The sequence below is a fragment of the Gadus macrocephalus genome, chromosome 13 (assembly GCF_031168955.1).
Source record: "Gadus macrocephalus chromosome 13, ASM3116895v1".
In the NCBI taxonomy this organism is placed as follows: Eukaryota; Metazoa; Chordata; class Actinopteri; order Gadiformes; family Gadidae; genus Gadus; species Gadus macrocephalus.
Window position 1 is genome coordinate 3,969,862 of NC_082394.1, and position 27,313 is coordinate 3,997,174.

At 50.6% G+C, this 27,313-nt stretch overlaps 3 protein-coding genes across 6 annotated transcripts; all 3 read right to left on the bottom strand.

The window, feature by feature from the left end:
• Positions 1–517: 517 nt before the first annotated feature.
• Positions 518–18,357, bottom strand: kdm5ba (lysine demethylase 5Ba). The gene is made up of 27 exons (XM_060069099.1): positions 17,694–18,357; positions 15,281–15,358; positions 14,887–15,009; positions 14,579–14,749; positions 14,154–14,279; positions 13,297–13,390; positions 13,109–13,206; positions 12,230–12,388; positions 11,313–11,432; positions 11,031–11,189; positions 9,527–9,708; positions 8,891–9,053; positions 8,678–8,797; positions 8,036–8,230; positions 7,088–7,269; positions 6,370–6,494; positions 6,085–6,235; positions 5,823–5,943; positions 5,135–5,490; positions 4,672–4,810; positions 4,391–4,570; positions 3,880–4,038; positions 3,324–3,773; positions 3,098–3,188; positions 2,778–2,974; positions 2,366–2,647; positions 518–1,665 (listed from the first exon to the last, which is right to left on the bottom strand). Exons 1-27 carry the CDS (start codon positions 17,844–17,846, stop codon positions 1,528–1,530), a joined length of 4,512 nt encoding a protein of 1,503 aa, XP_059925082.1. The 5' UTR covers positions 17,847–18,357; the 3' UTR covers positions 518–1,527.
• Positions 18,358–19,052: 695 nt separating this feature from the next.
• rabif (RAB interacting factor) lies at positions 19,053–20,735 on the bottom strand. Its single transcript, XM_060069123.1, has 4 exons — positions 20,493–20,735; positions 20,310–20,397; positions 20,039–20,199; positions 19,053–19,660 (listed from the first exon to the last, which is right to left on the bottom strand). The coding sequence occupies exons 3-4, from the start codon at positions 20,189–20,191 to the stop codon at positions 19,418–19,420; spliced, it is 396 nt and encodes a 131-aa protein (XP_059925106.1). The 5' UTR covers positions 20,192–20,199; positions 20,310–20,397; positions 20,493–20,735; the 3' UTR covers positions 19,053–19,417.
• Positions 20,736–22,012: 1,277 nt separating this feature from the next.
• On the bottom strand, positions 22,013–27,266 carry adipor1a (adiponectin receptor 1a). 4 transcript variants are annotated; one of them, XM_060069113.1, is made up of 8 exons: positions 27,000–27,266; positions 26,261–26,465; positions 26,057–26,170; positions 25,391–25,562; positions 25,001–25,187; positions 24,431–24,618; positions 23,881–24,074; positions 22,013–23,624 (listed from the first exon to the last, which is right to left on the bottom strand). In XM_060069113.1, the coding sequence occupies exons 2-8, from the start codon at positions 26,402–26,404 to the stop codon at positions 23,496–23,498; spliced, it is 1,128 nt and encodes a 375-aa protein (XP_059925096.1). In that variant the 5' UTR covers positions 26,405–26,465; positions 27,000–27,266; the 3' UTR covers positions 22,013–23,495. The 4 variants fall into 4 exon arrangements, with proteins under 4 accessions (XP_059925096.1, XP_059925100.1, XP_059925097.1 ...); XM_060069117.1 differs by having other exon boundaries at positions 27,141–27,254; XM_060069114.1 differs by having other exon boundaries at positions 26,948–27,241.
• Positions 27,267–27,313: the final 47 nt, after the last annotated feature.

Genomic DNA, 27,313 nt, shown 5'->3' on the forward strand with positions numbered 1-27,313 from the left:
TAACCCGTAGACATGTGGACCAACCAATACACATACCAGGTTAACCCGTAGACATGTGGACAAACCAATAAACATACCAGTTAACCCCTAGACATTTGGATTAACACATTCATATGGGTAAACCAATAATACTATCAGGTTAACATGGGGACTAACAGTAATATGGGTCAACCATTAATACTAATCAAGTTTACATGTGGACTAACCCAGTCAATGGGTTAACCAATAATACTACCAGGTTAACATGGGGACTAACAGTAATATGGGTTAACCAATAATACTAATCAGGTTTACATGTGGACTAACCCAGTCAATGGGTTAACCAATAATACTATCAGGTTTACATGTAGACATATACAGGTTAACCCTTAGTGATAAAAGGACAAAATAAATATATACTGCCCTTTCGTAGTTAAGGAAAATAAACAATACTATCTGAATGAGTAGTTTAACTACATGTGATGTCTGATGGTCAATTCTGTTATCATTCGGACAATAATATAAGAACGACGAGAAATATGGGAACACATTTTTTATTTTATAATGCAAACTGCAACATAGGAATTATATTATTTACCAAAAGGAGCAAAAAAGGTCATATACCCGTGGCAGTTAAATCACACAGTTTGTGTTAACTCCAAGTCCAACACATATTATTTTCTTCCTAGAGCTTAAATGGAAAGTCTACCATAAGACAAACCTTACGTTCCCGTGACGATGCACAGTCCGATCACGTGATTGCAATAATTATCTGAATGCTTTAATGACAAGAATTTAATGCTTTCCTACAATCCACCTGAAAACATGAAACGCCTCTTACAAAGTTAGTGATTTCAGAATGCTATGAAACAACACGAGTCCAACTTAAATTATAAAGGAAAATTAACTCATGCAGGTCTGATACCTAACGTAGTAGGTACACTGCACCTACCAGCATCACAACTCACATGTTATTATCACAAACAAGGACTGAACTGTGGACCGTACGCACTAGGACGTTTTAGGTTAGACTTTCATCAAAAAGCATTCTATCAAAGAACTTCTAAGCACAAATATAGTTCATAGGGAAACCGAGATTCAATTAATAAGCTCAGTCCCACCACTCAGATAAATAATATTAACTCTACAAGAGAAAGACGACTTTCCCGTTGTTCATTAGCATATAAAAATCAGGAAGTTCCAAAAGTTTGTCAAATAGACGTTTTTTTGGTTGAAAAATCCCTGCACAGTTGGTTCTCGAAACATCGGCCGTTTTTTTTTTTCTACAATCTGCATCAAGTCCTGGAAAGTTTTGAAAAGTTAAATTTATTGGCTGTGAAACCAGCAACCGTGACAAAACAACGACAGAAGTATTTTGGAAATCTGGAAAAAAGTAAACAGCACCAAAGTCACTAAGGGCAAGCCAAGAGGGGGGGGGGGGGGGGGGGGGGGGGGAACGCCACAAGGCAAGAAGTTCATCTATTCACTCGCTGAGGGGGGGGGGGGGGGGGGTCTGAGTCAGATCCTTCAAAGAAACAGTCGCCGGCCTCACTCTCCCCGGTCGTAGTCGGGCTGCGTGCAGCTGATGCAGATGTAGTCGTCCTTCTCCGCCTGAGCGGCGGACACGCCCACACACACCTGGTGGAACCACTGGTTGCAGGTGCCGTCGCACTGGACCCAGTTCACCTGAAACGGAGGGAGGAGTCGTCTTACTGGGCCGCAGCAACAGGCGGCTGCATTTACATTTCAAGTTACATTGAGGGCGTTTAGCAGACGCATTTATCCAACGTGACTCACAAGGGAAACGACAACGTATCACTGTCGGAACCGTAAGTATGGTCATAGAAACAAGTGGCAAGCACTAACAATCACTAGGTTAACCCATTCCCCGTATGCAACAATGATAGCTAGGATAAGAGACTACACAATGCTCTTAGTACTACTTTTAAGTGCCAGGACGTACAACATACAATAAGTGCGTAAGCGGGGTGTGGGGGAGAAGGGGGGGGGAGGCTATGCAGAGTCTAGATCAGGGGTCTCAAACTCGCGGCCTGGGGGCCAATTGAGGCCCGCGGGATGATGTTTTGTGGCCCTCTACTTGCCATCAAAATTTGAATGAATTGTCTCCCGTTGCCAGCGATTACATAGCCAACATTATCTAATTATAGCCCGATCATTAAATTGGATTGGGTCAGTTGTGCTCCTTTTTTCTGTGGAATACATGATGCGGCCCAGCCTGACCCAGACTCTACCTCCAGCGGACCCCCAGGTAAGTTGAGTTTGAGACCCCTGGTCTAGATGATCTCTGAACACACAGGGAGAATCACTGAGGGGCCCGGAGGTCCTCCCGAGAAGGCGGAGGAGCAGAACCTGGCTGAGGACTCACCTCGTCGCCCCCGGGCTCCCGGCACCACGGCGCCGCACACAGCGAGTAGTCCTCCTCCTCGTCCTCAGAGTCCGAGGCGAGGGGGTCCGAGGGGAGGGTCTCCGACGGCGTGTTGCTGGGCGACGGAGACCTCTTCACCTCCGGGCTCTTCTCCTTGCCCGACTTGGACTTCTTCTTGCGGGACTTCTTCACCCTGTCCCGGGGGTGGGAGTCTGTGCTGTCCTTGCGCCGCTTGGTCCGTTTGCTTTTCCCGGAGTCCTTCTTGTGGCAGGAACTCCCGTTCTGTACGGAAACACGACGCGAAGCCAGAGGTGAGCACACGGCGTGAGGCACTGCTACAGAACCACGCCGTGATCACAGGCGCGTTTCACACAAGGAGAGGTTCCCTGAGGTGTGGGACGGACGGGCTCACCGATGTGCGGTGCGGGCTCCCCTTCCTGGAGTGGTGGTGCTGCTGCTCCGGGGGCTCCTGGGTGGACGAGGCCGGGCTGGGGGGGGGCGGGATGGCCAGCTTGTGGAACAGGTATCTGTACAGCTGGTCCGTCTCGGGCAGCGTGACCTGCAGCAGGAAGCCCTCCCCCATCAGCTCCTCCAGCTCCGTGCCCAGACCTGCGACAGGCACCGGGGGGGGGGGGGGGGGGGGGGGCGGTTAGCGTGCGAACCCAACCAGACCCGAAGCACACGAACACAGAGCGGGCTAACCCGTACCGGAGCTTGAGCTCGGCGGCTTACCCAGCAGTGGAATGGATAGGTGCTCCGAGTAGAAGTCTGACGAACCGCTCTTCCCCAAAAGTGCAGAGAGACACCAGTGCCAATGTTTCGCCTGCAGAACAAACAAAACGTTACAACGCCGAACGGCCGTCCGGTGAGTCGATGCGCGCTTGCTGGTGACGCTTCGGGCGCGTCACAGCGGCGTACGACAACCAGGGGGGGCCCACCAGAGCCCGACCCGACGTACCTTCCCCCCGGCGACGCCGACCCCGGCCAGGTCGTCCAGCAGCCCGTCGGTGCAGGCCATCTGGACCCTGTGCTGCCAGCGCACCGTCCGCTCGATCAGGAAGCGCAGGGCGTCGCCCTCGGGCAGCCGCACGCGGATCCGCTGCAGCGAGGCCAGCAGGGGCAGCACCCGGTCCAGGGGGGGCTTCCGGGAGCGCTGGCACAGGGGGCACAGCCAGGCCTGGTCCTGCTCCAGCTCCGAGGCCGTGGTGACGCAGTCGCTGTGGAAGACGTCGCGGCAGAGCTCGCACTGCAGCATGCCGCCCGACGGGCCCTTGTGACACAGACACACGCTGAGCTCCTCGCTGCCGTCGGCGCCGTCGGCGGCGGACAGCAGCTTGGACTCGTTGGCGGCCCTCAACGCCAGCAGGACCTCCATCTCGCTCTGCCGCACGTCCTCCAGCGTGGTCATCTGTGGGGGGGGTGTTACAGCGAGGCGTTAGCAGAAGGAGAGGATAAACGAGGCACTGTGTGGAGGGTGTCGGGACTGGGCCGAGGTGTGACGGCGCGGGACTCACGGCCGAGGCGGAGTCCTTGCTCTCTAGCAGAGCTCGCTCCACTTCGCTCAGAGAGTCCAGTTTGGCCGAGTCCCTCCGGGAGCCCGGCGACGCCTCCTTGCTCTTCTTCGACCGGCTCTTCTGGGACCCGGCACCCACGTCACAGCGGGGGGTCAGCACCTGGACACACGAGGAGGAGGATGAGGAGGATGAGGAGGAGGAAGAGCAGGAGCATGGGGAGCAGCAGGAGGAGGATGAGGAAGAGCATGAGGGGGAGGGGGAGGAGAGGAGGAGGAGGAGGAGGAGGGGGAGGAGAGAGAAGGAGAGGAGGAGGAGGAGGAGGAGGAGGGGGAGGAGAGAGAGGAGGAGGAGGAGGAGGGGGAGGAGGGAGAGGGGGAGGAGGAGGAGGAGGAGGAGGAGGAGGAGGAGGAGGAGGAGGAGGGGGAGGAGGAGGAACAGGACCCCTCCGACTAGAGAAGCCCACAGTGTGCCGGGTGGGCGGGGGGGGGCGGGGGGGCGGAGGTGGCTTTACCTCCAGCAGGGAGAGCGAGGAGTTCTTCACGAGGAAGGTCTTGGCGGCGCTCTCCTTCCAGGTCTGCACGTCGGCCAGCAGTGCCTCCAGCCGGGTCAGCGGGTCCAGCCACACCGGGATGTCCTCCGCCCGGACCACCAGCTCCGAGAGGCTGTCCAGCACGGGGATGCGACCGCCCACCTACCGGGGGGGGGGGGGCACAGAGAGGAAGGTTCACATCCCTGGAGGTGAATCACGGCGGACAGAGTGAGCTGCACCACCGAGGGCCTCCAAGGGTTTACCTGCAGGGCCTCGACCTCCTGGAGCCAGTCCTTGGCCTTCAGGACCACCTCCTTCAGCTGCATGCAGTTGGGCAGGAAGGCCGGAATGTTCTCCACCTCCTGGAGGGCGTCCTCCAGGGTCTCCATGCTGTGAAACGGCCTGACAAGAAGAAGAGGGGCATTCTGGGTAAACAGGTGCACACCAAAAACACACCCATCCATCTAGGACGTATTTAAAAAAAAAAGGCTGAAAATAAAAAGCAATGATGGTCAATGTGAAACACACATCTGCGGAAATGCACTATGATATGATGATGATTGTAGAGCGCTATGATACTTTGCAGAGACTGTATCGGAGGTTCCGTCTCAATACGTTTGAGAGCCTACGGCCTCCATTGTGTGTGTGTGTGTGTGTGTGTGTGTGTGTGTGTGTGTGTGTGTGTGTGTGTGTGTGTGTGTGTGTGTGTGTGTGTCTCTCTCTCACCTGGCCTCCATGAGGCTGAGCGCCCTCTCCTCCCACTGCTCCGACACCGTCAGCAGCTCCTGCAGCCGCGCCATGGCCCTCTCCACGGAGCCGTGCGGGGCCAGGCCCACGCCCTGGTCGATCAGCCGCCTCATGGTGTCCAGGCAGAGGCTGTCGGGCCGCCCGCTGGCCCGCTGCGCCCCCTCCAGCCAGCGGGCCTGCTCCAGCCGCTCCCGCAGCAGGGGCAGCTGGGGCAGCTCCACGTCCAGCCCCAGGCTGACGTCCAGGAGCTCCTGGAGGCCGGCCGCGCTCGGGGCCTCGTCCGACAGCAGCCGCTCGCTCTGCTGCCGGAAGTCGTCCACGCGGGTCAGGAGGTCCTGAGGAGCACGGATGGAGAGAGAGATAACTTTATTGCCATGTCGACACAGTGGATTGGGATTTGCGAGGCATTACACACACGGTACGTACCGTACATAAGAGACAATGACACATGCGGTCATTCAAACCAGTAAAAGATAAAAAGATCTTCTGCTATTGCTACTTCCCCATAAAGTGTTGTTGTGCAGTCAATAAAGTGCAGCAACCCCAAAGTTCCTGATCAACGAGGTTGATCAGGGTTGCGGTTCCCCTCTCGGTCATCGGACCACAGTCTGAGGAACCCGCAGTCCACAGTTGTGAGGAACAGCTGGGTCGACCCGGGCTCACGCACCTTGAGGAGGGGGGCCTGGCGGATGACGCAGGGCAGGCCGTCCAGCTGGGTCACGAAGGACCGCAGCTCCTCCACCGTCAGCTCGTTCTGGCTCTGGGTCCTCCCGCCTCCAGAGCGGTACCTGAGGGACCCCCCCAAGAACACATCAGTGCCCTCGCTCTGCACCCCTGAACCCTTGTGTCGGCGGCTGACTCAGGGTGGGGGATGAAGTCCTCCAGCAGAGACCGGGTTAGAGCATCGAGGGATGGTCCCGTGTGGGTACCTGGTCTGGCGTTTCCCGTTGAGCAGCTGCTGGGCCATGGAAGCACACTTCTCCGCGTCCAGCGTGAGCGCCCGTAGCTGCCGCTGGAGGTCCGTCTTGGGGTAGGCCCCGGCCTCCGCCTGCTCCACCAGGCTGCGCAGCTCCTCCAGGCCTGCAGGGGCGACGGGAGACACAAGGACGTCAGGAAGGGCACATGGCTCAGAACACAGTAGACGAGCTGGGAGGGGTTCTGAAGGTTTACAACGTTTAACGTTGACTCGGAGAGGGGGGGGGTGGCGCTCTGACCTCTCTTCTTATTGGCCTTGGTCTCCAGGATGTCCTGGACGCTGGCGACCCAGTTCTTGAAGGACTCTGCGCGGTGCTTCACCGCCGCCATCATGGGGTACAGCGTCGCCAGCGTGAACTTACACCTGGAAGAAAATGAATACATTTTAAAGTTAAATAAACAGATGATTTTCCTGTGTTATAACTATATAACTACTATCTATGACTAAAGCCCAATCCCATTTCTACCCCTTACCCCTTCCCCTTACCCGTACCCCTTGTTTTGAAGGGGGAAGGTGAAGGGGGAAGGGGAAGGGGGAAGGGGAAGGGGTAAGGGGTAGAAATGGGATTGGGCCCAAGATGCCCTTTGACGTGCGAGTTTGGTTATCCGTCCTTGCAAACACAACAACGTTGTATACAAGTACGAGGTGAACCAGAACGAACCCGAATCGTTTATACATTACTACACCCTGCTATTTGATATCGAGAGAGATTTCTACCGTGATCATCACCCGATCCATACAGCAGATCCTATTTTAATGTTTGCTAGAGAGCATCATCCCAGAGCTCAAGCCCAGGTCCACCGTCTCCTTAAGGGACACGTATGGCTCTGAAGAGCCACTGAGCTGCAGGCCCCCCTCGTTCGGGGATGTGGGGGTTGGTGGTGGCTATGTAGCGTGTGCTCGTCTGCTCAGGGCGTGTGCTGTGGTGGGTGTGGCGTGTCGGGGGCCTGACTCACTGCAGGGTGTAGCCGCTGGGCGGGCAGGAGCAGAGGTCCTGGGCGTGGTGCAGACACACCAGCTTGCCGGGGCTGCAGGGGCAGGTGATGCCCGACAGGTAGCAGGTGGTCCGACACTTGAGGCACTGCCGCTCCTCGTCGGGCAGCAGCTCGTAGTCCACCTGCTGGGACCGCGACACGCCCTGGGGGGACACACGCCGCGTTAGAGCCGGGGGGGGGGCGAAGACGGGGACGAGGGCGTCGGCCCGACAAGCAGCCATCTTGAACCTTTTCCAACATACCACGCGTCAAGCGTTCCGCACGGACCAGTTAAACGGGAATGTCGACACACACGAGTTCTGTATGGGCGTATGACTAACAACAACATGTTGCTCTACCAAAAGGTAGGCTCGTCATATAATGACCTACTAGAGGTGGGTTCATCACATGCTGCCCAACAAGAGGTGGGTTCATCACATGCTGCCCTACTAGAGGTAGGACTATCACACGCTGCCTACTACAGGTGGGACCATCACACGCTGCCCTACTAGAGGTAAGACTATCACACGCTGCCTACTACAGGTAAGACCGTCCCATGCTCTTACAGGTGAGACCGTCCCATGCTCTTACAGGTGAGACCGTCCCATGCTCTTACAGGTAAGACCGTCCCATGCTCCGACAGGTAAGACCGTCCCATGCTCCTACAGGTAAGACCGTCCCATGCTCCGACAGGTAAGACCGTCCCATGCTCCGACAGGTAAGACCGTCCCATGCTCCGACAGGTAAGACCGTCCCATGCTCCGACAGGTAAGACCGTCCCATGCTCCGACAGGTAAGACCGTCCCATGCTCCGACAGGTAAGACCGTCCCATGCTCCGACAGGTAAGACCGTCCCATGCTCCGACAGGTAAGACCGTCCCATGCTCCTACAGGTAAGACCACACCCACGCCTCTCGGATGCCGACTCACCATGGCGTTGACCTTCCCCCGCAGCTCCTCCTCCTCCTGGATCATGACGGCCATCTCCTTCTGCACCGCGGAGGCCAGCTCCACCTCCATGTGGTCGGCCTTGGCGGCCATGTTGCAGACCATCTCGTCGTGGGAGAAGACGCAGTAGCGGCTGAGCTGCCTGTAGTGGTCCACGCACTGCCGCCCGATGGGCATCTGACCCCCCAGGGAGAAAAAGGCAGGGGGTCACAACGCAGCAGACACAGCGCAGACTGGAGCCCTACTGCCTCTCAACTCGATTTTCTCGCACACCAACATTAACATTTACTAGACACTTTAATCCAAAGTGACTTACAATAAGTGCATTTGCAAAAAGAAGGTGAAACAACAATATACATCGCTGTCGGTACAGTAGGGAAGTTCATAGAACCAAGTGCCAAGCACAAACAATCACTAGGTTAACCCATACCCCGTACGCAACCAAGATAGCTAGGATAAGATGCTACACAACTAAGTACCATAACTAAGTACGTCATACAATGAGTGCGTACATTAAGCGCCAGGACGTACTACGTGCAATAAGTAGGAGTGAGTGAACTCTGAACATCGCTATAGAAATGAACCGGGCAGCGATGCGTTGTGGAGGCCTCGAACCCGTCTCACCCAGTCCATGGTGCAGAAGTTGACCGCCTCGGCGAAGTTGAAGCCCTGGTTGAACCCGCTGTGGTAGGCCCGCGGGAACGTGATGACAAACTCACCGGCGCACTGGTTGGTGCGGTAGATCTACGCCGAACGAAAAACACCAAACGGTATTAGTTCAACCTTACCCCAGTCCTATCCTGAACATGAGCCACAGGGAGCAGGGGGCAGGCGTACCGGGACCCCGTTGTTCATCAGCGTGTTGGGGTTCATGATGGTGACCAGCTGGTGCAGGAGGTCCGGCTGTGACTCGAACAGCTCCGGGGCCAGCTTCTTCATCACCCCCTCCAGCTGCGTGGCGGCGGAGCCCGGGGCCCCGTACCAGGTCTTGGGCTCGCCCCTGGGCACAGCGGGGCGGGGTTTAGCGCACGCTCACGGACCAGAGAGCTTTTATTTTGAAGGGCTTATCCGTGTATTCATCTTGGGAACATCTTGTATTTTATTTATTTATTTATAATCTTATCTTATCTTCTATGCTTGTAGGGTTAGCTTGTAGGGTATTTATATTTATATTGTATGGAGCACCTGGAACAACAATTTCCCCCCGGGGATCAATAAAGTATTTCTGATTCTGATTCTGATTCTGGAACCAGTGATTAAACCGGACTGTATGCAAATATAACGTGCTGAACATGAATGATATTCTAGTACGACACGGATTGAGGAAGAAGGGTTCCAGCAATGGTAGCCCTCGACGTCATCTAAGTACTGTATGTCGGATCACATTCTGTATGAACCGTCCCTCCAGCTTGTTGTGGTCGGCTCACAGACGAGGGCCCCTCAGAGAGGCCCCTGCGTGGGCTGCCCGCTCACCAGTGCAGGTAGTTGATGGAGTAGCTCCAGTGGTCCTCGATGTGCCAGCAGAAGGAGGAGAAGCACATGCCCACGTACAGCCAGGGCAGCTTCATGCCGCAGATGTCGGCCGTGACGTGGGTCAGCACCGAGGCATCCAGCACGGGCATGTTGTTCAGGTTCCAGCCGCTGGCGAGGTAGGTCTGAGGGGAGGGACACACGGCTCAGGACTCAGGACGGCGTGTGGTTCAGGGGGTTAGCGGGTGGGCTAACAGAGACACGTACCCTCACCGTGCCTGTCGGGCTGGCTGTCGGCTTGCATGGCTGACACCGCCGTCGGCGTGTGTACAGGAATGTGTGAACGTCAGGCAATATTTTAAAGCGCTTCGAGTGGCCACTGGTTAGAAAGGCGCCGTATGAATGTAGTCCCTTTAACAGGACTCCATGTCCCTGCCAGGCCATCTGGACGCCCCCTTCTCCCCCCCCCCCCCCCCCCCCGGGCATCGATAGCACGGAGCACTAGAGTCTCAGGGTTTCCCAAGAGCAATGCCCTTAAGGATTAGTGGCGCAGCAGCGCATGCACAGACTGACTATCGGACACACGCTGCACCAACACATTTCTCCTCTAATGCTCCGCCGTCATTAAGCCTGCCAGAAGTGGTGAAACGCGGCTGTAGTGAGGAGGTCCCGTTCCATTTATCATCCACCGCCTGAGAAACCTTTTAACAACTTCCACATCCCAGCGGTGAGCCGGCATCCAGCCGTCCATACTAAACACACAATCTAATAATACTTGTCAGCAACATGTCTGTGCTTTGCGAGCTAAAAATAGCACGAGGGGTTATTCCGAGTCGTTCTCCGTGACCGCCGGGGCCCAGAGTACGCAGAGGGAGGTAACGACGCAGTGTGACGCCTCTGAAGGCGTGGATCGTATCCAATGCCCTCACATCTGTTGGCAGCGGGCTCAGCCGCTGGTCTTCGGGTCAACAAAACATTTGGCAATGGTCAAGCTGAAAGCCTTTTGTCAGACTCGGACATAAAGCATCACAGGAAGATATTGGATTTGTATCTTGCCAAAAAAGGACCAATACTGTAGTAAACAAACCAAGATGATTTAAACTAACATGTTTGCAAAGCCCTCACAGGAGGAGCCAGTAATCCAAGAAGGCCAACAGCAGCATCACAGAGAGCTTCAGGGAGATGGACAGACGCTCTCTACTGGCCCGCTCTAAAAACACACGCTGAAGCGCGGTACGGTTCTGACTGTCGCACCAACCCCTTAAAACAACGACAACAACCGTCTCCGCCTGGCTGCGCCTCTGGTTTCACTTCTGCGATAGCATCAGAGGAAGTCGATCCTTATCTGTAAAATATATTCACAGATGCGGCGTGCGGTGGAACGCGTCCCACACACCTGAATAGAGTGGAGAGTGATTGAACTCATTCTACAAACACATGACAACCGTTCAAAGCGGTACGCGGCGAACACGATGACTCAAAAGCAGCGGTGCGTTCGCGCCCGTACCTCGTCGTCCCCGGAGACCTCCACCTGCCCGTTCTTCACGGGGAAGCCGCTGCCAAACTCCTTGGAGGCGATGTCCGCCCCGTACTCCACCGTGACGTCCTCCTCGATGGTGCTGACCAGGCGCCAGAACTCCTTCTCCACCAGCTCCGTGGGAACCATCTGTCACAGGGAGACACCCCGCGTGTGTTGGCTTCACCTCCACCCCGTCCTCCATGTCTCGCCACGTGTGAGTGTTCCACGTGCTGGACAGGCCGTAGCCACGGTCTAGTGGCGTGTACTCACGTGGACCGGCATGTTGAAGTAGTCCGACTTGAAGGAGTCCGCCATGTCTCCGAACGTCCGCAGGTTGTAGTTCCTGCTGGCCTGCTCGAAGCCGAAAGCCACCGGAGGCTTTCCACATTCCTGGGGGAGAGAAACTCTCTGTTACACACTGTACGCATTAAGTGCAGGCGACAGTGGGCAGCATTAAATAATAAGCTATTAACCCCTATAGTCTTGTAGAAGTAGGGATTAACTGCCAACTCGAATGGTTCATTAAGTACCTCATTAGGCAGATCAGAGTTTGCTTTACCCGTTAGAGGGCACCTTGTATTCACGCTCTTCATCAGCGAATTTCAACTCATCGCCCTCAACTCCCCTCACCCCCCTCACCCCCCTGGTGTCCCCCCACTCTCACTGGGTCTGTACTGAGTAGCCTCAGACTGTGTGTCCCCTATAACCACCCCACCTTCACTAGGTCTGTACTGAGTAGCCTCAGACTGTGTGTCCCCTAGTGTACCCCCCCCCCCCCCACCTCACTGGGTCTGTACTGAGTAGCCTCAGACTGTGTGTCCCCCCCCACCTCACTGGGTCTGTACTGAGTAGCCTCAGACTGTGTGTCCCCCCCCACCTCACTGGGTCTGTACTGAGGAGCTTCAGACTGTGTGGCCCCTAGTGTCCCCCCCCCCCCCTCACTAGGTCTGTACTGAGGAGCTTCAGACTGTGTGGCCCCTAGTGTCCCCCCCCCCCCCCCCCCCCTCACTAGGTCTGTACTGAGGCGCTTCAGACTGTGTGGCCCCTAGTGTCCCCCCCCCCCCCCCCCTCACTAGGTCTGTACTGAGGCGCTTCAGACTGTGTGGCCCCTAGTGTCCCCCCCACCCTCACTGGGCCGGTACTGAGCAGTTGTGGGGGGCTTCGTGTTGCGTGTGGCCGCAGCTCACCTGAGCCAGGCACTTGGGGCACCTCCAGTCCCCCTTGGGGACGTCGTGGAGGGGCGGGATCAGACAGAAGGTGTGGTAGCTGTCATCACAGCCGTCACAGAGCAGTAGGCGGTCCTCCGCAGTCCCGCAGCCGCAGACCAGACACATGTACTGGTCCACCTGGCGGGGATCAGAGAGGGGACTGAGTCTATGAACTGGAACCAGACACATGTACTGGTCCACCTGGCGGGGATCAGAGAGGGGACCGAGTCTATGAACGGGAACCAGACACATGTACTGGTCCACCTGGCGGGGATCAGAGAGGGGACTGAGTCTATGAACTGGAACCAGACACATGTACTGGTCCACCTGGCGGGGATCAGAGAGGGGACTGAGTCTATGAACTGGAACCAGACACATGTACTGGTCCACCTGGCGGGGATCAACATGGGGTCATAGCCTATGGGTCAGAGTTCACCTAGACTCTGCATACCCCCATTACCCCTCCAACCCACAGATTGTATGTTGTACGTTCTGGCACTTGAACTAGTACTAATCATCGTGTAGCATCTTATCCTAGCCATCTTTGTATACAGGAAGGGGTTAACCTAGCGATTGTTAGTGCTTGGCACTTGGTTCTATGAACATCCTTGCTGTACCGACAGCGATATATTGTTGTTTCTCTTTCTTCTGACAAATGGGCTTACTGTTAAATGCCCTGAATGAAAATGTAAATGTATTTTCTGCAACCAGACTCATGGAACCTGGGTAAGAACGACCATGGAAAAGTCTACGTTCTGGAACATGGGATGTGTACAAATCACAAGAAAGGCCAGCGCTTGTTATGCTACGCAACATAACTTTGTCCAAAGACCCTTCGGACCCTCAGCGTTTCCTCACCCCGGGTTCGTTCCTCCGGTCGAGGACCGTCTCCTTGTCGTCCAGGGGGTCCTGGTACAGAACGGGCTCCTGCTTCACCGGCCCCGAGGACATCCTCCCTGCGAGGAGAAGCAGACGCGTGGGGGACGTCAGAGACCCTGGGGGGGACCGGAGGCGCCGCTGAACCGTCGACTCGGCCCCGTACTTACCGCCCTCCTGCTTGGCGGAGTACGTCCCCACGCGCCGTCTCAGGTTGGGCCGGTTCTCACAGTCCTCCTCCGAGTCCATCCCCACGTAGCCCCGCTGCCGGGACAAGAGCAGAAGGTTAGGGAGGGGATCTGTAGCGGCGATGCAATGTGGACCCACGGGAGGAGAGGTTGCATGGATCTGTAGCGTTGATGTAATGTGGACCAGTTTGATCTGTGATGTGATGTACTGATGGGGATTGGTTGGACCAGTTTTTAGGAGGGGTTGAGTGGATCTGTGATGTACTGATGGGGATTGGTTGGACCAGTTTGAGGAGGGGTTGAGTGGATCTGTGATGTGATGTACTGATGTCGAATGGTTGGACCAGTTTTTAGGAGGGGTTGAGTGGATCTGTGATGTACTGATGGGGATTGGTTGGACCAGTTTGAGGAGGGGTTGAGTGGATCTGTGATGTGATGTACTGATGTCGAATGGTTGGACCAGTTTGAGGAGGGGTTGGGTGGATCTGAGAGGTAAATGTAAATGGACTGCATTTATATAGCGCTTTTCTGACCATCGGCCACCCAAAGTGCTTTACAATGTTGCCTCACATTCACCATTCACGCACACATTCACACACCAACGGCGGAGTCAACCATGCAAGGCGACAGCCAGCTCGTCGGGAGCTAACAGTCAGGGTTAGGTGCCTTGCTCAAGGACACCTCGACACTCGACACTAGGAGGAGCCGGGGATTGAACCAGCAACCTTCAGGTTACCAGCCAACCCGCTCTACCTCCTGAGCTACTGCCGCCCCAGGTACTGATGAGGCTCCTGTGGAACTGGTTTGAGGAGGGTGCTGAGTGGGTCTGGGGGTCTCACCTCAGCCCTCATGCGCTTGGCGCGGCGGGCGATGCTGCAGGTCTCCTGGGGCTGGACCGACTGCCTCTGGGGCAGGTCGTGGGGCGTGTACTCCTTGTCCTTTGTGTCGTTGGTCAGGGTTGCCTTCTGTGGGAGAACACGAGAGCACTTCAGTGAGGCCCTCGGCAGAACTGCCCTGCATCACCGGCTTGGAATATCCCAAAGGTTACAAACACTATCGTAAAACAACGAGGGTGCAGAGAGTGATTAATATTAATGTCAATGACCCATTTGCCTCTACTAAACGAATCATGGCGAAATAGATATTTTTTTAACATATAATTTTTTAATTTATCATATTGGGACTCGGTCGTGGTTGTGTGAAAAGTCGTCCGGGGCTCGTTTGAGGGCCTCCAGCAGCCGTCGGTGGTGCGCGGCGGTCGTACCAGCAGGTTGGCCCCGGTCTTGAACAGCTTGTAGGGGTACAGGATCCTCTCGTAGTGGGCCCTCAGGTGGGAGCCGATGGCCTTCCCCGGAGCGAAGCCCATCTGGACCGAGACCCGGCTCCATCGCCGCTCCCTGCAGACGGCGTCGAAGCCGCCCTCCTCGTTCACCAACTGCCGAGCGGGAGGAGCATACGGTCCGGGGGTTAGGACACGAGCAGGCCTCAATTATTCATCCGTTCATTAGCATGGAACGGGGGTGTTTTGGACGCTCCGCGGTCTAGTGTGGCGGCCTGGAGAAACGAACGTACCCGGTTGAGCAGGTACAGGTCGAGGATCTTCCTCTCCACGTGAGGAATCTTCAGGGTGCATCCTTGCAGCTCCCAGAACTTTGCTATTTGATCGAGAAAATTGAGCTTGACTCTGGTCTGAGCCTAAAGTTAAGAGGGAGAAAGGGGCATACTGTTTAGTACTACCATCAAGTAACGGGCTAGTCATTCGTTACGCTTTGGTGAAACATAGATACGTGATCATTTGTGAAATGCTGGCAAAAAAACATTATAGTTTAGGATTGCCTTCAAACGGACGGATTGTATTGAAACACATTTTTAATTCCAATAGCAAAATTCCACAACAGAACACGCATTGAAAAAAAACACAAAAAAGAACATAAAATCAACCCAAATGCCTTGTAAGAAACCGTACCTCCAACTCGTTCAGCCTTTGAATCCGCGGTGTGAATTGCAGTCTGTCCACATCACAGGCAAATGGTGGCTGCCATTCCTGCAAAACGTAAACAATGCAGCCTTATCAGAACCAGGCAGCCATTTTGAAGGCTACACATTTTGGTGACTTTCTCCACCAACCTGTATTCCCCAATACTACAGAGTCTTCTGGGGCGAACCAAAGGCCAGGGAATCAATCATATCGAAGTTAATCGTACATTGGTGGCCCTGATCCAAGCCTCAAACCACCTTGTGCTTTAAATCCAAAAAGTACAGTCCACTTCTCGTGTCCAATGTGTGTAAAAATCGAGATCAAAGTCGTGGTTCAACTTTACAAAAAGATGCTCAATCCAGTATGGGTAGCAAAATCCCTCTGCCAACTATTAAATCACAATGACATGGTAATGAGCATGTTTTATACCCCCCATTGAAGGCCTGTGTGTGAGGCCGGTAGAGCCAGTATGAAAGGCCAGCTATAGACCCGCCTGCTCTAATGCTCAGGCTTTTGGGCCTGCCGTCTGCTTCAGAGGGGGTGGACTTCACCGGGGGACTATTTTAGAGCACTGCATATTTGAGTTTAAACAAACAAAAGTCTTCATAGGCGGTGTTGACCTATTTATGCACGGGAGGTAACATTTTCAAAAATGTGTCCAATGAAAGTAAGTAGTGGACAGCATTTTTCAGCAGGGAGTGGGGAGATGTTTAGCTGAAGGCAACAGCTTTTACACACACACACACACACACACACACACGGCTGAGCTCAGGCATAGCCAAATATTAAGTACACAGTTTGACTTCCCTGTGGCATTTTGTAGGATAGAAAACTGTAGTGTAGGCAAACATTTAATGTGTTTTCTAGCTTCTGTTTCATTACAGATGATCTGGGATGATGTTTATGTCTAGTCTATTTAGGCCCAGCAGCGAATGAGTGTCCACGACTTTTGTGAACCACCTGACCTAAGACTAATACGAGCTTTAGCTAGGAAGAGCCAAAACCTTTTCATTGTAAAATCAACAGTATCCCCTCAGGTGCCTGCATGCTGAATGAAAAATGCACAGGTGTAAATATTCTCCAGGGTACGGTTGTGCTGTGTATGCTTTATTGTATATTTCCAAGGGTTTTCTAAGGGTAAGGGTTAGAAGAAATCCTCCCTTTTATTTTTTGATTCCCTAAATGTTTGCAGAAATAATCCAGCATCTTATTATTGTGTGTCAAATTGTGTGTCGGTAGTGAAGTTGGTGGGTCCTTGGGGCCCTGCGGTATTTGCATGGCCGCTCGGTCACACCCTGCCGTGTGTACATCCCTAAACCAATAGGTGAGGGACGAGCCACTCAATAGTTCAGTCTCCTTAAAATAAACAAAATATACCTTAAACACGAACACTCAACCTCCAGTATAAACGATCAAACAAACCATACACTTGACGTGTAAGAACAGTTTGTAAACCAATTGGGGGGGATTACAATTTGGAGTGCCCAGGAGGACTTTCTAAAGTGTTATGTCATGTTTAGTGGGCTAAATGGCAGCAGCCGGTGACGTAGCGAGCGTACAATAGTAGAAACACAGTAATGGAACTGAGCCCAACATCATCTCTACATGTTTTTTAAGGTGACCCGATTGCAGAACGTGGATGAGAATTAGTTTGGTGGCTTCTGCCTGCTAAAGGAAAGCATCGCATTCACATCTCCCCCGTGATGTTCTCCATAAAGAGTGGAGGAAGCAGCACGTACGTGTGTCCTCCTCCACCCAGCCGTCAAAACACGACCATTACTGACACACGGTGCGTGTACCACCACACAACAGTACACATTAAATACAGATGGATGCCCATGAAGCCAATAATAAACATGATCAATCATGAATAATGTGATGTTTTCGTAGTAGCTACATAGTACAGATTAAATCTAACGTCATATATCTGTAATATTGACGGCACTCAAACAAAACATAAATAATAAACGGTGCGACATGTGCATGAACACAGTGCAGATTAAAGATATATGCGTGGTGATAAACGATATTAATAAAACATGACGGCTGATCCTCCGGGTCTCTGCTGGGTTCAACGTAAACAAGTCGCTCAACTTTAACGTTCAGCTCGTTTAGAGAACCACCTCAGAGACCGACGGTTATCGACGTGTACGATACAAACTAATGCTTATATGTACTTATATAACACTTCTGTAGCAGGACGCGGAGCGACGGGGCCACACGGCGCGTCTCCGTCTCCGTCGCCACAAACCAGAAGCTGATCCGCGGAGCCGCAATCCGCCATGTTGAAAACACGGCGTCCACAACACAACTTTACCCCAACACCACTCTAGAACACCCTACACTCGGCCCGGCTGCAACACAGCCGGGCCCGCGGGGGACCTGGGACCGGGGGACTTACGGGAGGCGGTCGGACTTTGCAGATCCCCGTTTTTTCGGCTATCGCTCGTATTTTGTTGATGTAGGCGAAGGGGTCGGAGAACTCCTCCCGGCTGGGCTCGAACACCGGACACTCCGGCGGGGACACGAACTCCTTGAGCTGCGGCGGGCCCATCGCTGCACCGCGGTCCGGGACGAGGCGAGACGTTGGTGAGTGTACTCCGGAGGTGTTTAGAGGACGATACTGCACTTAAATCACATAATTCCGGCCGTGGCGACCCTCCACTCATTGGAGTCAACACGAATTATCCGGTGGCGACGGGAGGCGGTGCCACGGGATTTGACGCGTCCGCTTAAAGAAGTAGATACTTCCAAAATATCTTATTTTTCTAGTGAAACTGGCGTTTTGTCGTTGGTATAAGGTCCACTGCTTGTTATATGCACGGAATAAACCTTTGTTTAATTATTAAAGGCTAATCTGGGTATTTCTTTTCAAAATGGCAACATTTATTATAAATACTGACCGTTGTAATAACCGACATCTGAAAGTAAACTTGTTTAAATGCTGCGTTTCTATTTAATAGGAGCCAGTGGACAAAGAGTCCCTCAATCCGAGCTTCATGCGCAGGGCCGAGGACAGATTATGTTCAGTATACAAATATGATCGTATTTGTATTTGGTGGGTTTGATTATATCATTTACATCTCGATGTCCATCGACTTGGCTGTCTGTACTCCTGCCTGTAGGTCGGGCCGTACGTCTCTGGCTCCGCCCGCGGAAGCGGACAATAACACAGGTAAGCGATTCGAGCGTACCCACCGAATCCCTACGCGTCGGCCGGGACTATCTTTTTAAATGGCCTCAATGAGCGCTCTGATTGGCGGACAGGTTTCATAAGAGCAGTTGTTGTTCGCCTCCTGGATGACGTGCCGTTTGTAAAAAGTTAAAGCAACTAATGTTTGATGGTCGAACCAGTTGCTCATTGGTTGCTTTACCCGATTATTTTTTACTTATTTTAAAAATATTTTTGTTTTTACTTATCTTTATCTTGTATTGTTGCCTTGATGTGGCTGTTGAGGAACCAAGCCTTAGTTACTGTTGTACAATAAGATGTAATAAAAGTCATATAAAACAGGAGCCATCTCTTTAGCCTAGTGTGTGGGGATGTAATCGGTTGCCAGAAAGTAATTATCCCTATTCGAGGCTCAACACTGACAGACGATGTGCTGATTTAATGAATAAGATTGTATTCATTCAATCAGAAGACATTGCGTGTTGTAAGATGAGCTAACGTAACACGGAAATATGAAAACGCAAGTATAACCACTTACTTCAACTGTGAACACATCAATGCAAACAGGGTCTACGGAAACCAAAATAATCAGGGCTTTTGATAGAATTTTAATTGCAGCATAGTTACATTTTCTTCTGTGTTGCATTCGTCACTTTATAGTTTTGAAAGGTTAAAAAACATAATATAAACATAACGAGGATTATTCAGAGGTTTGGAGTTCAACACAACATGATTGGCTGTGGATATTCAACCATCCAATTATCCATCCACAATTTCAAATGCAAGTTGCCACTAGCCGCATTGAATACTTTATAAGAAGTTAAGCACATCACTCTTGATAGGCCACAGCAGAGGGCAGTAAAGTAATGGACCAGGGCATGTCGGTAGAAGTGAACGGGAACTGGGCTGTTGTTCAAACCGCGGTTGGGGGTACAGGCTGTCTCCAAATCAGACTAGGCATGATCAACCCTTTCCACTGCAACATAATAACTCTTTTTGTCATCCAAACAATGCCAACCGATGGGTCCGATCTCACAATCTGCACAGATGAGATACTTGATGCGTCCGACGTCGTTGGTGAAGCCCACGTTCTCGAACGTGTACATGTCGTCCACCAGCCAGTGTGCTGAGAGGTTGTCCCCGGAGCCCTCCGTCAGACTCAGGGCCTTCTTGTTCCTCATGGGGGGCAGGAACAGCTGAAGAGGAGGGCACAGCAATATAAATCCTTAGTAGGCCTCAGAGGGATATTTTGTTAATCCATACTTACATTTACATTCAAAGTATTTGGCAGACGCTTTTATCCTTTGACTTACGATACGTAAATTTGTCATAAGAAAGAAACAATGTATTTCTGTCGGTACAGTTTAAACATCAAACAAGATAAAATAGGCAAGAATTCATTCCTAAAAGTGAGAAAAATATGCATTTAATTAGAGGAGGGTGCATTGTATTCTGTGGACAGAAGTGCACAGTTCTGTGATTTGGTAAAGGCTGTTGATACAGGGCATTAAACATTAAAACAATTTCAGACCATGTGATAACGTGTTGAATGTCTGCAATGGGATAAACAGTACCTCTTTCTCCGAATAAACGGCCATTCCTGGACAAAGGACCTTGGACCCGCAGCGCTGACACAGAACCGACTTGAGGTTCTTCCCATCCTCAGACACCAGCTCAGAGCGAGTACAACACTCCTTGGACTCCACGCTGGATTCCTCTTTGTCCATCTCGACTCCTGACAAAATGCACATTTCATCAATTGACAGTCTATTTTAGCTCCTGTTGTATTTTATTATAACCCATAAACCAGGAGCTTCACTCCTAGGGCTCCACTTCGAGACTCACCCCAGAGAGCTCACAGGGGAATAATGATCTCCGGGAAGAATGATACGAGGAGCTGGCTGTCGACAAGACGGCGCGTCGAGGCAGATCCCTATATATAAACAAATATATATAACTTATGTATTATGTATATATTATGTGTGATATATGTAAGAGTCTCTGGTCAGTGATCATACGAGGACTCACAACCGCTGTGATGAGTGATGCTGGCTCGTTCTTTAGCTAATGCCCCGTCAGGTTGGACATCTTAGAATATTGTGAGAGTCGCGAAGGAAGCAGGCCAAAAGATTCGATGCCAATAAAATGTCCAAGTTTAGATGAATGCGTATAAAATGTTTTAAGATAAATTATGCTAAACAACGGCTGGGATTCTGAGGTTGCTAGCTGTAGCGCCAGCTAAATAAACTCGTCCGGAAACAAGACGACACTGAAAGGTTCCTACTTTCCATTCATGCTACAGACATGATTACGCAATGTGCCCTGACTCAAAGTCAACAACCTGGCCTACACACGCAATAATGTGTCGGCTCTTATGAAATATCATATTTAGCATACTTTAAAATGGTGATTATAAACTAGCCCAAACGGCAATGACAAATCTACTTGGTACTTGGTTTTGTCCCCATAGTCAGTCTACTCTACTCTACATGTACTAAACCCCTATTCCAAAATGTCCTGCATCTGTACCGTCTAACCCAGGGGTGTCAAACGTACGGCCCGCGGGCCGGATCAGGCCCACAAACGGGTTTAATCCGGCCCGCGAGATGATTTTGTGAAGTACAGTATTGAAAAAAAAATATATATATAAAAATCCTTCCTAGCATTACATGGATTGCATTGACTGGCACTGATTAATTTGTTGTACATTGAACTACTGGACAATTGTGTGTAACTGGAAGTCGCTTTGGAATGTATCGTAAAATGATCTGCTATTTTTCAATGAAAGAAACTGCTGTTCTTAATGTGTCCACTAGAAGTCGCAATAGCAATTATGTTAAGCAAGCAAACTTTATACCGGGGCTGAGCAGGGAGCAAGTATAAACAGGTAGTGCAGCTAGCCCGGAGCTACCTTGTCGTTCTGCCTTATACTTCCAACATTATGCGCTTTGGCACTCTCATTGCCCCAAAATGTCTCTGTCAAAAAGACGAAAAGTGGACACAGAGTGCAGAGTTTTCCAAGAAAAATGGTCATCGTCCTTTTTATTCACGGAAGTAAATGGGAAACCTGTGTTTGGTGTGCTCACAGCATGTTTAATTTTACATAATTATGCCATATTTGTACAGGTCCGGCCCACTTCGGAATAGATTATCCTCCATGTGGCCCCTGAGCTAAAATGAGTTTGACACCCCTGGTCTAACCCCTACCTGCTTCTTAATGTCCGGTCTCTGTACTGTCTGACCCCCACCTGCTCCTTAATGACCCGTCTATGATTTCACCTAAAGTTTCTTTGTATGAAAACGGCTGCTTAATAACTAGTAATACTGAGGAGACATAAAAGTGAAAGCCTTCAATGCTCCAGTCTGCAAATTGATATGGAATTACCACATTCAAATTATTAACAGCGATATGTACAACACAAGGCTCTCTCAAAAAAAAAAAACATCACTCTTTAAATGATGCAGATATAAAATAAATTTGACACCAATAAGTATCTGCATAAACAGAACATACAAGAAAAGAGTGATACAAATAAATGACAAACAAATTAAAGAATTGACAGGTTTTCCCATCAATAAATATTTATTATGTTTACATTTCAGTGAAATGCATGATAATCATCCAACTTTCTACACAGAACATTACACAAAGTCACGAACACACATTTTAGTCATTGTAATAAAGCTCAAGATTGACCTAAAAAAGGAGTCTTAGCAAACAGCAGTTGATACAACCTATCAATGGAGTTCTAAGTTTGATTATCATTTTACTGGATATATGGAAAAGAAAAGGAAATAAAATCAAAATCCTAGAAGCTCCTTTAATGTGAGATAGGCCATTTTATTTCAAAACATTACCATTGGACTAAGGCAAAGGAATACTATAAGATTATATTATACATACCACATGGATAATCCCATACAGTGAATTTAATGCTTGAATAATTTATAAAAGGTGCAGTAAATATGAACACCTAAAATTGCATTTGAGTAATAGAATCTGAATGGATCACGCTGAAGATTTAAGTTGACCTATTCAGTGGTTTCCTTTGTGCGTAGCCTATATTCCTGATAATCATAGTCATTTTTCCCATTGAGTTCTATATCGTATTTGCTTGGAAGCTTTAAACATTTTGCATGTAGTTGCAAAACAATAAACAATTATGATCGTAATGTGAATTACCTAAAAAATGTCTCTAGCCCAGCAACATGTAAAGGAAATTCTAAAAATGTCAGTATAAAAGTCGAGCGATGAAGGAAATCCACATCGTAAAGTATCCCATGTATATATGTCGGAGATTGTATCGGAGAGGGTTTTGAAAAACATTTTCTGAATACATTTAATTCAATCTGTCTGATGAGCACTTTAAGCTGATTGCATTCGGTTCAGTTCCCCTCGGGAGATGGACGGGCCAGGTGGGGGGGTTTAGTGGAGAGCTACACATCTTAAGTCAAATAACAAAAGCGTTGCACCCTACCAAGACACTCCCAGACAATTATATAGGCCCCAAATAGAAAGGACTTGGTGTGTGCAGAGGAGCCCAGCAGGGTTGGACACTGACACAAACAAAAGAACAGGAATGGTTTACAGTGTGAGCATGATTATGCGGTTTGCATATTCACTGTTCAACAACTCATGTTGCATCCGTGTGCATTTACCACAGTCTACATTGTAGGATTGAAAAGGAGAACTTAAATCCAGTACATAAGTAGAGTACACAAGTGTCCACCAACGAGGAGAATATCATGATGGGGTCAACCCATTTGGTGGGTCTAAACTTATAGAGCTTAAAGCTCCGTAATAATTAAAACATCTGGTTGGGGTTACCCTCTTTAGGTCGTGTCCATTTACTCAAAGGGGGCAAAGAAAGGTGTCGAAACAGAACAGGACAAACGACCAGAAAACCCACACAGGATGGGAGCAAATCATGTGTACAGAATGGTGCAAGGTGAACATTTTCAAATCCAGCAGCATGTATTTTTTAAACATCCGGGCGTGTTTCGAGCATCGAGACAAACCAAGACGGCGCTCTACAGTAGGGTGTCATCTGTGCATCCCCCCTCCAGGCCATAGCGGAACTCTTGGAGGTTGGAGACCCCGTAGAAGTGGACGCAGGCGGCCGCCACCACCAGAACGTGGAATATCTGATGGGAGTGAAACTGTGGAGAGAATAGAGCTGGCTTGAAATTTATCTTGCATCATCAAAAATATATAATTGGATAAAAGAATTTGAAAAGAACACACACACACACACACACACACACACACACACACACACACACACACACACACACACACACACACACACACACACACACACACACACACACACACACACACACACACACACACACACACACACACACACACACACACACACACACACACCGCCCCCCCCCCCCCCCCCAAACGTACCCAGATGTCACACTTCCCGGGGAAGTAGCGCTCCGGGATCCTGGCCGCGTACAGCCCTGCCCCAGTTATGTACATGGCTCCCATCAGGTAGAACCAGCCCATCTGGCCCACCGTGGTGGCCTTCACGAAGCCCTCCTCGATGGTAAAGTGCATGGTTGGCACGATGCCGCTGAGCCCCAAGCCCATGAACACGCCTGGGGGAGGGGGACGACACGCAGCCAAAGATTTAGAGGTTACCCCAAAGTGCACACACTGAAAAAAAAAAAAACGAACTCAACGATAATTACAAATGTTTCACTCCTATATGGAAAATAAAAATCCTAGAAGCTCCTTCTTTTGTAATAAAAGCCTTTTTTTTTCAAAACATTACCATTGGACTAAGGCAAAGGAATACTATAAGATCATATTATATTATACATGCTTTATGCATAAATTATGCTGGTCCTAGTTATAACTACAAATGTTTGACTCCTGACTCTCATCAAAAGTCCCACTCCATGTTTAGTCGTCGTTAATCATTCCCCAGGTGAGAGGATGCGTAAAGGGGTACCTGCTCTGGTGGGCCTGTGACGAGGTGTGGAGAAGCGGTCCCACTGGGCCACGATGATGGCGGCGATGCCCAGGACGCACACGATGGTGAGGTAGATGAGGCGGGGCTGGGGGGAGCAGTAGAAGGAGTAGTAGAGCCACGGCACGAAGGAGCCCATGATGAGCAGGGCGATGCCCGAGTAGTCCAGTCTGAGGAGACGGGAGGTAAAGAACAGTAAAGAACAGTCGTTTACTGGGCCTGTCCAACATGTAAATGTCTTTAATGTCATTTTACTCTGCTAACACATGTGTACATTGAATAAATAGGCAGCAACTTGAATTCAAAGAACAGAAATGTGTTGTGATAACAGGAGCTGGGTAAAAACACAGAGCTTTGTAAAAAAAAACAAAGCTTTGTAAAAACCCACATAACTTTGTAAAAAACCCAAAATCAGTGTAAAAAAACAGAGCTGTGTAAAATCACAAAGAACCGTGTCAAAACCCAGAGAGCTGTGTAAAATCACAAAGAGCCTTGTAAAAACACAAAAAACATGCAAAGCCGCGTAGAAACACAGGTAGCTGCGAAACGTACTTGGAGAAGGTGCGAGACACTTTCTCGGAGTGGCAGTACACGGTGTGGAAGAGCCAGGAGAAGCTGAGACACAGGACGGCGCCCAGGAAGAACATCCCGAACACCACCTTCTCTTGCAGCGGGGCCATGAAGTACACGTTGGGTCTCAGCAGGGTCAGCGTCCCCAGGCAGATGAACATGATCAGCCCTGCAGGTCACAAACCACTTCATCACCGCTGCTCTAGCAACACTCATGCACATGGAGATAGATCCTTTAACCCATCAGTAGTTGGGTCCGATATGTGCCTAAATGCTCTGCTTCAACAGGGCACTAAGTTCTAGAAGATCCATCCTGCTGTTCAAAGAGCGGCCCTTTACATGAGCCAATGACAACACGCAGGTCAGACTCACCCACTAAGTGGGTCCAGATGTTGCCCGTCTCTGTGTGAATTCTGAAGATGCTGCCGAAGCAGGCGCGGAACGAGGGCATGGGCGGTCTGTGTCCGTGTAAGAGGTAGTCGTTGTCCTTCAGCCACTCCGGGAGCACGTGGAAGGGGATGACCCTCCAGCGGCCTTCCCACACCTGAGGAACGCCGGTCGTTAGTCACAGAGTTCCTCAAGGTAGTAAACAATCAGACCGTTTTACCAGTCACCTGAGACAACAGGTGAGCAGGTGAGTCAGTAGCGACGCCCGTCTTTTAAGGCCGCAGCACGGGCAAAAGTCAAACCACATCTTTCACCTTGTGGGACAATAAAGTTAATCTTTATCTTCTTAAATCTAAAACAGGCCAGCCTAGTTTAACAGCCTGACATCTGGTTCACTCCTCCACGTCCTTCATGAATCACAAAAACCAACACGACTCAACAAGAGTACATTTCAGTGCAATGGTGGTGTTTATAATAGTGTATCAAATACATTTAAGATTGACATTTGTTATTAGGGGTCAGCTACGGGTGTATGATGTTGAAAGACCCGACACACCCAATGACCCAACGTTCCATCCCTGATGATGTGTCTAAGTGCATCAACAGATGTATATTAAACTGTTGTTAACTGCAAAAGCGCTCGGTCATTACTTTGTGAACGAACTCCTCCATCTTCTCCATGGCGTGATGCGCCTGGAGTGGCAAGGTGAGCACCTCTCCCACCTCGTCGTCGTCCTCGTCATCCTCGCCCAGCATCGCCGCCCCCTTCAACACACACAGTGAACCATGACGCCCGGGCCGATCGCATTTGTATTTTCTGTAAACAGTCGTGGACACACTCTAGCCGGGTCTCACCTCGGTGTGCAGGCCTTTAGAACCCGTGGGTCTTCCCCCTTCCTCGAGCAGCGGTCCCAGCTCCATCAGAGCCACGTCGGGGACCTGGGAGTCCTCTGAGATCCGGCAGTCTGCATCGCTGGCAGATCCGTTTCGGCCTGACATAGGAAGGCTGCCTGATGACTTATTCAGAGCCTGTATTCCGCCGGGCGGTCCTGGACGACTTCTGCCAGAGCCGTAAACAAACAAGCAGGGATCAGTGAAAGCTGATTAAAAAAGAAAAATGACAAAATTAAACGGGCTATAAATAAAACAGCCGGTGATGCCTTTCCTGATCTTGACTCTAGTGGATATTTCAAATCAAAACCACCAGCAAAGCTGATGCATTTGAATGTGTTAACTAGATAGGCTTGCAATAAAAATATGTATGGAATAGTTTGACAAATAGCTGCAAATTACAATAAACCGGAGAGTGATGATAATAAAACAGAAATGTATGCCAATAAACCAAAAAGTGATGCCAATAAACCAGAAAGTGATCAAAGGAGCAGTTTCCAGTGAACAAGGTGCGACAATAACACGGGACGGGTTGTTATCGCACCTTCCTCACTGGAGACTGTCGGCTCCTTCGATCACTTTTTGCTTTAATGTCATCACTTTGTTGACGTGCTCTATAGATACCATACGTTGTGGTACGTCTGATCTCACCCGTCGGTGAATGTGTTGTCCGTGTTATTTGATGTGGTGCTAGCCTCGTTACCTCGCAGCTAGCCTGTCCTGCAGCCGACGGAGGGGCGCGCAGATCTAAATCTTTAGGAACCCGGCGCACTACTAAACATTTCTAGTTCACCCAAACGCGTTCACGTAGACGGATGGAAGTGTGCTAAAGGGCAGTTGTTACCTGATAAGGTAGCGTACACACCAGGTACATGAATTATCAATAACGAAATAGGATCTTTGCGGAAGTGAGAACGCTTCCGCGAAGATGAGAGCGACGCGTATCAAAGTAAGAGTCCCGTGGTCCACAGCTGGGAGGAGACTATGGATACATGACAAAATAAGAGCTATACGACG

Coding starts and splice junctions, on each gene's coding strand:
- kdm5ba (XM_060069099.1), bottom strand. CDS start 17,846: ATGGGCCCGCCGCAGCTCAAGGAGTTCGTGTCCCCGCCGGAGTGTCCG. Junction 13,391..14,153: donor CCAAGCGCATGAGGGCTGAG/GTGAGACCCCCA, acceptor TTGTCCCGGCAG/CGGGGCTACGTGGGGATGGA. Junction 9,054..9,526: donor TCCATCAACTACCTGCACTG/GTGAGCGGGCAG, acceptor CGCTGTGCCCAG/GGGCGAGCCCAAGACCTGGT.
- rabif (XM_060069123.1), bottom strand. CDS start 20,191: ATGGACAAAGAGGAATCCAGCGTGGAGTCCAAGGAGTGTTGTACTCGC. Junction 19,661..20,038: donor CCGTTTATTCGGAGAAAGAG/GTACTGTTTATC, acceptor CCTCCTCTTCAG/CTGTTCCTGCCCCCCATGAG.
- adipor1a (XM_060069113.1), bottom strand. CDS start 26,404: ATGTCAGGCCGAAACGGATCTGCCAGCGATGCAGACTGCCGGATCTCA. Junction 26,171..26,260: donor CTAAAGGCCTGCACACCGAG/GTGAGACCCGGC, acceptor TGTGTGTTGAAG/GGGGCGGCGATGCTGGGCGA. Junction 23,625..23,880: donor CCGGGAAGTGTGACATCTGG/GTACGTTTGGGG, acceptor TTCTCTCCACAG/TTTCACTCCCATCAGATATT.